We start from the raw sequence: 13,756 nt of genomic DNA on the forward strand, positions 1-13,756 counted from the left end.
ATTAAGCACCAATTCTCTTTGACAGAAACAAAGGTGCCCAGTGAAAACGACAGAGGAATTGCAAGGCCACTCGATCAACTATCTCAATCTGCCCCCCCCTCCCCACACACAACTTCCAGATCTAAAATAGACCTTATTAATATTTCTAAACTGGAGCAGAAGCAAGTTGTCCCCAAGCCCAAAGGATTGACCAAGAATAGAGAGCTGGGGCAAAAAAATATAATCACACAGCATGATTGTCAAAAGCAAAATAAATTGTGCAGTATTTGGCATTTTCATCCTGAATAAAGCAAAAGTCAGAGTGACTCATAACATACCACCACAGATATTTATCTCACCCACAGGTTTTGCAACACAATGCTCTACAATTTGTCTTACGCAATCCCAAATATCCTCAACAGGAAATGCACAGATCTTAAGAATGGTTTTCAGTGCTGTCAACAAAAAGTATGTTATAATGTGTGAACTGGATAAGTCATAATTGGGAACAAGAGAAAATGTGCAGATGCTGTTAATCCAAGCAACACACACAAAATGCTGGAGGAACTCAGCAGGCCAGGCAGCATCTACAGAAAAGAGTACAATCGACGTTTTGGGCTGAGACTCTTCAGCAAAACTGGAGCAAAAAAAAGATGAGGAGTGGATTCTTCCCAGCTCTTTCCTTCACCCCTTCCCCTCCCAGTTTCACCTATCACCTTGTGTTTGCCCCTCCCCTCCCCCTCTACGTCTTAAATCTACTGAACTCATCTTTTTCTCCCCCCCAGTCCTGCTGAAGGGTCTCAGGCCAAAACATCAACTGTACTGGCCTGCAGAGTTCTCCAGTATTTTGTGTGTGTCATAACTGGGGAGAGTTTCCAAGAGCAACTTCTGCATAAAATGACAATCAATACAGACGCAGCTCAAGGATGTGTGCCTAGCACACTGATCAACTCTCTACACCCACGACTGTGCAGCTAGGCACTGCTCAAACTCCATCTACAAAGTCCCTAATGACAACTGTAGTCAGCAGAATCTCAGATGGTGACAAGGAGGCATACAGGAGTGAGACAGATCGGCTGCTTAAGTGGTGTCAGAAACCACAACCTTGCACTCAACGTCAGTAAGACCAAGGAAGTGATTGTGGACTTTGTGGAGGGGAAGTCGAGGGAATGCACACCCATCCTCATCGGGAGCTCAACAGTGGAAAGAGTGGACATTTTAATTTCCTGGGTGTCAATATCTCTTAAGATCTATCCTGGGCCCAGCAAACTGACACAATTATGAAAATGCACTGTTTGGAAAAACTGATGGTTCTGCAATATATGATTACATGGCTATATTTCATTAGCCACTATATTAGTCACTTGCCCCAAAACAGTAAAGCTCTGATGCTCTGCTATCTGAGTGTTTGGAAATGAGTGTTGGTTCAGCTACATTTCATTAGGAGTTTGAGTAGATTTGGGATGTCACCAAACACTTAACAATTTTCTACATATGTACCTCGGAAAACATTCTAACTGGTTGCATTACTGCCTGGTTTGAAGAGGCCAGTGCACAGGATCAGAAAAAGATGCAGAGGGTTGTAAACACAGCCAACTCCGTCATCGGACACCACCTCCCCAGCATTGAGGACATCTTCAAGAGTTGATGCCTCAAAAAGACAGCATCCATCATTAAAGACTCTCCCTCCTCCCCCCACCCAGGACATGCCCTCTTCTCATTGCTACCAAGAGGAGCCTGAAGACATCATGTTTTAGGAACAGTTTCCGCCCCTCTGCCATCAGATCTCTGAATGGTCCATGAACTCCGCTGCACTTACTTTATAAGTATTTACTTTCTGTAATTTACAGTATGTTTTTTTGTATTGCACTGTACTGCTGCCAAAACTAATTTCATGACATACATCAGTGTTAATAAACCTGATTCCGAGTTTCCCACATGAACTGGGCTCTATCCTTGCTTCTCTTTAATCAGCCACTTAATACAATTATCAAGATGTCACAAGCCATCAAATGTCTCAAAGTTGTATTTTGCCTGCTGAAAACGGGATGAAAGCAAGACACACACAGGAAGTTAGGAAGTAAGCGTGCTGCTTTATGTAGAGATCAGCAAAAGGTCTTCATTCAGATTATACTGGAGCAAATACCAACTCCACCAGAAGTTTTAAAACTTCAATAGAAACAAAATCAAAACAAACCTGGCTTAATTTAGAAAGATTTCTAAAAATTTATAAACAGAATATCAATTAATCACAAATAATTCCCCCATTGAGACATGGCAGGTTGTGAAATGTATGAAATATTGGATGAGAGCAATTTTCATCATGGGGAAAATCATGAGGAGTTCAGCACCTTTGCATAAATCACCAGGCCCAGATGAAATAACTCTGGGGCTATTAAAACCTGCAAGGGAAGAAACTGCAGGGCTAGCTCTTTTAAAACCCACACAGACATGATAAACAGTATGACCTGCTCCTCCATTGTAAATGTTCTGATTCTCTGTATCTGGAGGGGAAACAGTTTATACAAGGAAAAGCTCAATGACAGAGCTAATATACAAAATCAAACTAGTACTTACCACAACACTTAGTCATTTTGTTATGAACAGCACATGATGTCTGAAAAATCTAAGCACAAGATTCTGCAAATCCTGGAAATCTAGAGTAACACGTACAAAATACTGGAGCAAATTAGCAGGTCAGGCAGCATCTATGCAAAGGAATAAAGGAAAAGTCAACATTTCGGGCTGAGAACCTTCACCAGGGTTTCAGCCTAATCGTCGACTCTTTCTTCCTTTGCTGCCTGACCTACTGAGTGCCTCCGGCATTTTGTCTCAACAATCTTAGTTTTCTTCAGAAAGGATACAAGCAGTAGATAAGAAGGAAATCACTGGATACAATATAGCACTCTCGACTTTCAAATACATTTGAAAAAGTACCACACAAAAGACTTGGCGATACGTGCATGAAGGGCAGAAAATAGTTTGGGGAGAACTGTCTCCAGGTTACGCCCTCAAATACGACTGGTCACAGACTATCATCCACGCGTTGAAAACAACAGAACTATTTTCGATTCATCACCAGGCCCAGATGAAATAACTCTGGAGCTATTGAAACCTGCAAGGGAAGAAACTGCAGGGCTAGCTCTTTTAAAACCCACGCCGAAGTACTTTAGTCTCTTTAAATTGCTCCGCCCATTGTAGAAGACTTTGGCTCAGCTGAGGCAGAGTCCAGTAACGGAGGATCAATCCCGATTTCGGGATGTGAGGGTCTGCCCAATTCTCCGTGCCTGCCTGGGTTGCTCCGGTTCCTCCCACATCACGAAGGCGATGTGTGGGCTAGCGAATCGTTGAGAATTGTCCCGAGTGCAGAGAGGTGGCAGGGATGGTCAACGAGGGCACGGCAGGCCAGGGGGCCCAGTGCCGTGCCATGCCGAATGACTCCACTCCGTTCATATTGACTGAGTTTGGAGAGCCACGTTTGGCTTCGGTGCGGAGTTGCGAGGAGGCCCGTAGTGTTTACATTAGCTGTCGGTCAAGTTACACAAGTGGGCAAAGGAGCGAGCAGAACTGCTCGGAGGCCGAGAGGGGAACAGAAGTTAGAAGGGAAAGTAAGCGGACGGAGCCTGACGAATAACGAGAGGAAACAGCTACAAAGAGGCACAGACAGATCTGGGGCTCGATTTCCAAAGTGGGGGTGAGGGCCAAACCTGGTCCCGGGACGACGGTGGGGGGGGGGGGTGGTATGGACGGGGATTGTGGTGGCGGGGGCTGGCGTCTCCACTGTGGCAGGAGGGCGGAGCGGAGTCATGGGACTGAGGGGGTGGGAGCAGGGGGATTGTCTTCTCCACAGTGGCCAGGATTCATACGGCCAGCGCCGGGATGGACCGGTGCCACAGGCACTCGGAGGCCCGCTGGGAGTCCGAGGCCGTGTTGGCAAACGGAGAGCCCCGGCCACGGAGTGCGGCGAACTTCCCCACAGCCGCTGCACCAGCGGGCCGGCGGCACCACTTGGTCCCGGCCCCGCTCCCTTTGTTACGGACGGTAGGGCCGGCCGGCCGGCCGTTAAAGGCAAAGGGACCCTCACTTCTCCCTTTACACCACCGGTCCTGGGGTGAGCCCCCGAGCTGTTTACCTGCCGTGAAACCAGTCCTTGCAGACATCACACTCGATCATGAAGCGACCAGCGTCGTACGGCTGCCGACACTCGCAATACACCGGTACCGCCGCCATTTTGTCAGCCCGGCCGCACATTGGCCGGGCAGAGAACAAAAAAAACACAACAGGCCGGGCCTTCGGCCGCCGCCGGAAACGGATGATTGACGGCGCTGCTAGCCATTCGTGCTCGAGGTGGGCGAATATGCTCCGGCTGCCGTACATCAGTGGCGGCAGGTCACACCAATCACAGGCGGGTAGCTGCATTTGTGCCCGCCTCTCTGTGATATTACTGGCTGCCCTGAATCTGATCTCTTACCATTGACTGTGATTGTTAGCCAATCGACATCACGTCTTTTTAGACGTCCCGCCTCTCAGGAGTCAAATTGCAAGTGGGCTTTAAACCGACCGCAAACATCGGGAATGTTATTGGTCAGGTAAGAGTCAGCCCCGCCTTAAAGGGGCGGTTACCTGACGGAAAGAACGCAGTGATTGGTGTATTTGGCACGGGGTGTGACCTGCTATCCAATTAGGGGCGGGAATAACAAAACACACGTGCTGCAATGTAGTGGTGAAATACCCCGCAGCTCAGTCTGGAGAGGGAGAAATTTGTCAATGGGCATCGGACCCACAAAACAGTAGGAGATAACCAGATCTGGATGCAATAAAAGATAGTGTGGTACATAAGGAGCAGGAGGAGGCCGATCAGCCCATCGAGAAATGCTGAAATCTGAAGCAGCTACCCAATTGTTGGAGGAACTCAGCCAGTCGGGCAAATCTGTGGAGGTGAAAGCTGTTACCGACGTTTCACACTCCCACCTTTCCCCCTCTTCACAGGCCATTTCCTTTCTGTACTCTCAGTCCTGATTCAGTGTCTCGAACCGAAAGCGTCGACAGTTCCTTTCTACTGACAAAGATGGTCCACCCGCTGAATTCCTCCAGCTTATTGCTTTGTTCTATATTATATCAGCCCATCGAGCCCCCCATTCAGTATGGCTACTCTGTTCTTGGTCTCACCTGCCTTCGCTTTGCCCACACACTTCCTAGTTCACTTCTGCCTTGGCCAGGATTCAGTGACTCGGTCTTATGCTCTCCACAGCTCTCCGTGATGGAGATTATAAACAGACGCACGCTTTGGGAAAATAATTCTTCCCCATCTCCATCTCAAATGGACAACCTATTATTCAGAAATTGTGCCCTCTAATTCAGATACTCCTTACTTATGGAAACAACCTGTCAGCATCCACCTTGTCCTCTCAAAACCTTACTCGTTTCAAGAGATCTTGACCCGGATCTGGGCCGTACCCTCCAAATATCCGGACCTGCCTCTTTGTCTTTTTTTTTGCACTACCTTATTTTCCATTTTCTATTTTCTATTTATTATTTGTAATTTTAATTTTTAATATTTACTATCAATCTGTACTCCAGGGAGCGGGAAGCACAGAATCAAATATCGCTGTGATGATTGTATGTTCTAATATCAAGTATTTGGTGACAATAAAGTATAAAGATCTGCTTTCACTCTTAATTTCAATGACTATTTGCTGTTAGCCTGTAAGCAAACAAATCTCAAGATTGAGTAATGTATACATTATTTGATAATAAATGTACTTTGAATAAGACCATTCTGTTTATCTTCAACTCCTGCTGACCACTCTAGCTTGTTAGCACCACCAGCAGCTGGGCCCTGAAGTACAGCACACAAGTGCAACTAATAGAACTGGGGCCTAACCACGTCCACCAGTGTGTGACAGTCTCTGACTACACGAACCAGATCCACTGGTGTGTGACCCTCTAACTACACTAACCAAGTTTCCTGTGTCTAACACTCGCCAATTACACTGACTGGGTCTCCCAGTCTGTGGCGTTACCTGACTACACTAGCCAACTGTATGAATTGCCCAGACCACCAATTTATGAGCCAATTAGCAACCACTTTATTTGTTGCTTAGGAGAATCAGGAATGGATTCCCATGTGTCTGGTTAGCCCTTTTGCCTAGGCACCTTCTTTAGACTATTTATCACTCCCTCCCTCAGAGTTTGAACCCCACTTCCTGAGATTGTTTCTTCCCAAGAACCAGTTTTTCCTTTGCCGCTGATTTCCACTGTTTACCCTTCTTTGAGCTAGCTAGCCTGAGAGCTGGCCCACACTGAGATGAAGTCCCCTGCACCTATTCACCTTGACAGCTGGTCCTATCACCAGAAGTGTGAGGACAATTATTGAATTGTTGAATTACTGTGCCACAGATGTAAGCCTACTGCTCTCCAACATGAAGAATAATGTATATGTCCATTCCTCTGGTATTTCATGAAACTCCATGAAGTGTTTTCTTCAAGTGTCCATTCAAATCACTTCTGAAATTTCTGAGTGCTTCCAACACCTATATAAGTCATGAGTTCCAATCCACAATCTCCCTGCATCTTTTTCCCATCACTCTGACTCCAGTCTTTGAACCATTTGTATGAAATTAGCTGGTCACTAGTCACCGTATCTGATCCAATCAAGATCTAAGTCTTTAGCAAATCTCAGCGGAGTCACCTTGCTCCAAGGTGAGCATCTCCGCTTCCCCGACTTAACGTTGTACTTGAAAGTCCTCGTCCCTGGAATCGTGCTAAGCAGCTTCTCCAGTGGCCTCACTGGAATCACCACATCCTCACCTCAGTGTAGTGTTCAGGACTGGAATCCAAACATGTGGACAGGGTGAGCAGATTCAAGTTCCTGGGTGTCAACGTCTCTGAAGATCTATCCTGGGCCCAACATATTGATGCAATTACGAAGAAGACATGGCAGTGGCTAAACTTCATAAGGAGTTTGTGGGGATTAGGTTCCCCCATGGAGAGAATTCCAACTGATGGCATCACTCTCTGATGTGGAGGGGCCACTAAATGGGATCAGAAAAGCTGCAGGGGATCACAAGCTCAGCCAGCTCCATCGTGGACCTCCCAGCTTCGAAGACAGCTTTAAAAGGCAATGCCTCAAAAAGGCAGCATTCATCAGTAAGGGACCCCCACCCCCCACCCCATCACCCAGGACATGCTCTCTCCTCATTACTACCATCAGGAATCAGAATCAGAATCAGGTTTATTATCACCGGCATGTGACGTGAAACTTGTTAACTTAGCAGCAGCAGTTCAATGCAATACATAATCCAGCAGAGAAAAAAAAAATAAAAATAATAATTATTATTTTAAAAGTAAATCAATTATGTATAATCGAATAGATTTTTGAAAAACGTGCAAAACAGAAATACTGTATATTTTTTAAAAAGTGAGGTAGTGTCCAAAGGTTCAATGTCCATTTAGGAATCGGATGGCAGAGGGGAAGAAGCTGTTCCTGAATCGCTGGTGTGTGCCTTCAGGCTTCTGTACCTCCTACCTGATGGTAACAGTGAGAAAAGGGCATGTCCTGGGTGCTGGACGCCACCTTTCGGAGATACTGATCCCTAAAGACGTCCTGGGTACTTTATAGGCTAGTCTCCAGGATGCAGCTGACTAGATTTACAACCTTCTGCAGCTTCTCCTGGTCCTGTGCAGTAGCCCCTCCATACCAGACAGTGATGCAGCCAGTCAGAATGCTCCCCACCGGACAACTATAGAAGTTTTTGAGTGTATTTGTTGATATGCCAAATCTCTTCAAACTCCTAATATACTATAGGCATTGTCTTGCCTTCTTTATAACTACATCAGTATGTTGGGACCAGGTTAGATCCTCGGAGATCTTGACACCCAGGAACTTGAAACTGTTCACTCTCTCCACTCCACGATTAAAGAAATACGATTAAATAAGAATATAGAAATAAGGATAGGAGCCTGAAGACACACACTCAACTTTTTAGGAACACATACCCCTCTGCCATCATATTTCTGAACAATGAACCCAAGAACACTATTTCACTATGTTTGCTCTCTTTTGCGTAACATATTATTTTAATATTTTAATGTATATTTATCGTGACTTACTTATATTTTCATTTTCACAGTTTGTATTGATCTGTTTACAGTTACTGTACTATAGATTTGGTGATTATGCCCACAGAAAAAGAATCTCAAGGTTGTATGTGATGACATGTATGAAATCTGACAATAAATTTTACTTTGAATTAATTGTAATTTATAGTTTTTTTTGGATTAGATTATGAGGACACGCAGACGTCTTTCATTGTCATTTAGTAATGCATGCATTAAGAAATGATACAATGTTCCTCCAGAATGGTATCACAGAAACACAAGACAAATCAAGACTGGAAAAACTGACAAAAACCACATAATTATAACATATAGTTACAACAGTGCAAAGCAATACCATAATTTGATAAAGAACAGACCGTGGGCACGATTAAAAAAAAGTCTCAAAGTCTCTCTAAAGTCCCATCTTCTTACGCAGACGGTAGAAGGAAGAGAAACTCTCTTCCTGCCATGAACCTCCAGCGCCGCAAACTTGCCGATGCAGCACTCTGGAAGCACCCGACCACAGCTGACTCTTGAGTCTGTCCGAAAACTTCGAGCCTCCGATCAGCCCTCCGGCACCGAGCACCGAGCACCATCTCTGCCAAGCGCTTTGACCCCAGCCCTAGCAACAGGCAATAGGCAAAGTTGAGGATTTGGGGCCTTCCCCTCCGGAGATTCTCGATCGCACTGTAGCAACAGCAGCGAAGCAGGCATTTCAGAAGTTTCTCCAGCTGTTCCCCCGAGCTTCTCATGACTGTCTCCATCAAATCAGGATTGTGCATGGCACCCTACTTCACAAATATGGTATCATTTTGGAGTGGCTGCGCGCGCTGCGTCGCGCCGCCATCTTCTCCTCCCCTCGCTTTTATGAATTGAACTGTAATGTGCTGCAAAACAACGAAGTTCACAACATATGTCAGTGTTATTAAACCTGATTTTCATTCTGAACATAAGCTCTTTGCTTTTTTACTCTCTATGACCATCAAGGAAGCTGAATATATCACAACTTCTAGCAACACTCACAAAACGCTGGAGGAAGTCAGCAGGTCAGGCAGCACTTATCAAGGGGAACAGACAGCTGACAAGATGGGATGAAGGGTCTCGGCATGAGACATTGACTGTTCATTGCCCTCCATGGATGCAATGCTGAGTTCCTCGAGCATTTTGTATATTGCTTGAGATTTCCAGTATCTGCAGAATCTCTTGTGTCTACAACCCGTAGTAACAATTCGCTGAAAATTTTCTATGACTGCCCACCAGCTTGAACTCCTACCCTCCAGCAGTGCTCCTCAAGCTGATATTTTCAGCATTTTCTGCTTTTATTTAAGACTCACAACATTGGCAGCATTTTCCCTTTGCATTTTCTTCCTTTACTCACTGACAATTTCTCTCTTAATTCCATCAAAATCCTGCATAATTTTGAATTAATCATTTTCTTGATCTTTGGTTTGAAACAAATCGGATCTTTCCTGATCTCTCTGCATCTAAGCCCCCTCATCTTTAATACTGCTCGGTAAATCTTCTTCGAAGCCTTTCTCAGCTTAAGCGCTTTTTCAGACCTGATTCGATAATAATTTACCAAAGGGAATTGGGCAAACACTTGGAAAAAAAAACTGCAGGGCTCGGGGGGAATAAAAAGAGAACTAACTAACTGAACAGCTCTTTCAAAAAGCCATCACAAAGGCTTCCCTTATGTGTATGATTCAATGGTGCACTGAAACGAACACAATGCTCTCCCTGAATTCTAGCCTGTGATTAACAACAGTTTACCTTACCCTTTTCTCTTCTCAATCATCCGTTTTATACAGCCAAGCGCCCTGTGTGCCTTTCTTCAGCAGCCTTCACAACTTGCCCTGTCAACTTCAATTCCCGAGCTCAAACTGCAGGCTGAACGTGGGGATGCATATTCCAAGTTATTTTGAGGGAGAGAGAAACCAGGAAAGGAGAGGCGATTCTAACAAGGCTCATAATAACAGGCCCAGTTACATCTTGTATTCTGCCTTACACTAAAACACTTCAAGTTGGAGATGCTGGAATCTGGAGGGGAAAGTAAACTGCTTAAGAAATAGTTTAGTAAGATTTGATAGCAAACTAGGAAGAGGTGGGAGGCACAAGTGGACAAAGTTTAGTCAAAAAGGCAGAGTCGGAGAAGGAGGCCATTTTCTCTATACATACATGGTGGTTGAAAAAGGAGCCCCCAGTGTAATCCCACCTCCAAGCACTCAACACATATCCCTGCAGTTAAGTACACATCTAAATCTGAACTAAATGTTATGAGGGTTCTGCTTCCACTACCTTTTGGTCAATGAGTTCGAGGTTCACAATGATTCCAGTCCAATACCTGAAGGCATAGAATATAGATTAGATTAAATTAGATTCAACTTTATTGTCATTGTGCCAAGTACGGATACAAAGCCAATGAAATGCATTTAGCATCTGACCAGAAATGCAAAGAATAGCGTTATTTACAAAATAACTGCGAATTTTAAAAAGTGCTACAGCACACAAATATAAAAGTACTGAGACAGTACAATACAGATGCAACATTGCTTAGCGCCGTATAGAACATTACAGCACAGTACAGGCCCTTCAGTCGACCTTTTACTCTACTCCAAGATAAACCTAACACTTTCCTCCCTTATTGTTCTTTCAACCACATGCCTATCTAAGAGCCTCTTAAATGACATAGATAGAATAGGCAGCTGTTTTCCCAGGGTCAAAATGACTAATGCCAGAGTGTATGCATTTAATGTGAAGGGGGTCTAAATTCTTAGGAGATGTGTGGGGATAAGGTTTTTACATGGAGCATGGTGGGTGCCTGCCATGGGTGGTGGTGGAGAGTGGTACAATAGAGGCATTTATAGGGTACATGGATGTGTAGAGAATGGAGGGACACAGATTTATGTAGACAGAAGGGTTTAGTTTAATTAGGCATTTAATTAGCTCAGCACAACATTGTGGGCCAAATGGCCTGTTCCCTGTGCTGTATTGTTTGATACTCTTTAACATCTTTACATCATATTCTACCAGGTATGTGAAATCTATGCAGCACAGTTTTTGACGCCTGTTTGAAGACAAATGGGTCCTTTCTGTTTACACACACTTCACACAGTCTCTGTGTCCATAACAACCATATACAGCTGAAGTTCTCTGACCCAGGCAACACTCTCTGAGCTGGTCCAGTGCACACACATCTTCCCCAAAAACAGGCCACAGGAACCGTATGACGGTTTGTGGCCTGACTGGTGTTGTGTGTTGGGCAATTAATGTCTCAGATAAGAAAGGGAAACATATATCTTTTTATCCACCTTGTTAACCAGTCCCGTTACCGTTAAAATCTGTGGACGCACATTCTGAGGTCCCTCTGTCCCTGCACTGAATACCTTCCCTTTTTTTGTACACCCCCTTCCCCTTTAGCACCTTCCCGTGTGCATTGCCTCAGGGGTCAAGGGTCAATTTTATTCACCATGTGCACTTACATGTATTAGGAATTTGCTGAGGTGTGTTGGCACAACAAGCAACAAAAAACAACATTCAACAGTTATAAAGAATAAAGAATTATATAAAAAAAATTAAGTTAGAGGTAAAGTACAGATGTGGAACAAAACGTGCATAAATACCAGAAAACATCATTATAAAAAGTGTTTGCAGTGCAGAGCAATGATGGGGGTAATATTCAGAAGGGGTTTGGGGACTAACTAGAATGGTCCATCAGATTGACTGCCTGGTGGAAGGAACTTTAAAGATGGTGTGAAGTTTTTGTTTAATAGCCCCATAGTGTTTTCCAGAAGGGAGCTTTCGGAAAAGGCAGTTTGCAGGGTGGGTAGTGTCCACAATGATTTTTCCTGCCACTTTTTTGTTCTGGACGCATACAGGTCCCGCAGTGATAGTAGACTGCAGCCAATGGCCTTTTCTGCTGACCTTGACTATTCACTGTAGTTTTCTCATATCATATATGCCTCCCAGTTTTCTGGTTTAAACACCATCTGCCTCTCTTCTGCCCTACTGATAAGACCATCTATAACTTCCTGTAGTCTAAAATTTACCTTCTCACTGTACACTCAACTGATTCTTCACAGCCTGCAATTTCTATATCATATCCCCAATATATAAGAAGGGGGCATTGTATTGTGGAATGCTGCTGATACTCTCATGATTCTCCACTCTGCCTTTGAGTCACTAAGATCATTGCCCATTTTGCAGGAGCAGACTGCTTTGTGGGACCTTGGCAAAAGCCTTGTTAAAATCCATGTAGACTATATCAGATACACTGCCCTCACTGACCCTCTTTCAGTGTTTCCTCAGCCAGAGCCCTTCTTCAATGCTGCTTGTTCCTGATTAATCTGTGTCTTTCTGAAATGCCGTTTTTATACAGATTTGACTCACAGCTATGGATATTGACCATTTGGAAAACTGTGGATGTTCAAATTCCTTATTTGCAGATCTATCACCATTCACCATACAGATGAAGTTAGTAAAGCAATTGTCCCCTAGTTGGTGTTTGTGGCTTGGATGGCTCCTGTTCCCTGTTGTAATAACAGACCTTACTTGTCTGGCTGTCTACACACTATCCTTAATGGATATTATGTTAACCCTTGACTTGCTGCAACTTCCACAGTCTTCTAGTCTTTCTCCTGTACAAAATCTCAGTCTCATACTTGCTTCCTTTTCCATCTTGTCTTACTCTCTGAAGTCCAAGTTCAAAGTCGAGTTTATCATCATGTACACCAGAGCATGTATGCACAGGTGCAATGAAAAACGTGCTTGCAGTGGCATCCCAGCCACACAGCGTTTTATAATTAGCATTCACAAGAAGAACATAATTTAAATGTAAATTATTCAGAGTGCTTACAACTAAGATTACAACTGGAGCAAAGTCCATTTTACTGCAAAGTGTTCAAAGCAGTCACAGCATTGCTAAACTGTAATGAGTAGGGTTTTGCCAGTAGTTTGAAACCGGATGGTTTTATGCTCTTTATTAGGCAACACCTTTACTTTGAACCTCCTTTCTCAATGCCCACCGATATTGAACAGAGTTTGATCGACTTTCAAATTACTATCTCAGGTTCACATCCCAGAATCAGTTTATTGTCACTGACATATACTGTGTCATGAAATCTGTTGTTTTATGGCAGCAGTACAGTGCAAGACATAAAAAATTACTCTAAGCTACTTCTTCTTCTTCTTGGCCCTTAGCTCCCAGTGGAGCATAGACCATCGATGACCCCCCATCTCCATCGTCTTCTGAAGCTAGAGTTCTTCAATATTTCTGTAATCCAGGGGATTGGCCTACACAGCTTCACCAGAACCCTGTTGGCCGGCCTTAGCTCTTTCCATCTCTCACGATGGGGATGTTGAACCTTGAGAGGCATTATAAGTTACAAAATCAAACAAATAGTGCAAAAGGTTGATAATGAGGTCATGATTACGCATTCATGGACTGAAGTCTGATGGCGGAGGGGAAGAAGTTGTACTTAAAACATTGAATGTGTGTCTTCAAGCTCCTGTACCTCCTCCTTGATGGTAGAAGAAGGCATGTCCCATTTGGTGCGGCTCCTTAGTGATGGATGCCACCTTCTTGAAGAAATCCTCAATGGTGCAGAAGGTTGTGTTCATGATGGAGCTGACGGAGTCCATATCCCTCTGCAGCCTCTTTCGATCCAGTGCATTAGAGCCT

The 13,756-nt window shown here is 44.3% G+C and overlaps 1 protein-coding gene across 3 annotated transcripts in view; it reads right to left on the bottom strand.

The window, feature by feature from the left end:
* LOC134351735 (lysine-specific demethylase 7B-like) overlaps window positions 1-4,268 on the bottom strand; it is an 88,303-nt gene extending 84,035 nt beyond the window's left edge. For 2 of the 3 annotated variants that reach the window (XR_010019245.1, XM_063058327.1), the window contains exon 1: window positions 4,112-4,268. Coding sequence is in view for 1 of the 3 variants with exons in the window: in XM_063058327.1 (XP_062914397.1) it covers window positions 4,112-4,230 (119 nt within the window). In the remaining 2 variants the exon portion in view is untranslated. Of the gene's footprint in view, window positions 1-2,556; window positions 2,767-4,111 lie in introns of those variants that run through there. The other variant, XM_063058328.1, reaches the window with a different exon arrangement.
* Between the last annotated feature and the right edge of the window lie 9,488 nt (window positions 4,269-13,756).

The sequence above is a fragment of the Mobula hypostoma genome, chromosome 9 (assembly GCF_963921235.1).
Source record: "Mobula hypostoma chromosome 9, sMobHyp1.1, whole genome shotgun sequence".
Taxonomy (NCBI): Eukaryota; Metazoa; Chordata; class Chondrichthyes; order Myliobatiformes; family Myliobatidae; genus Mobula; species Mobula hypostoma.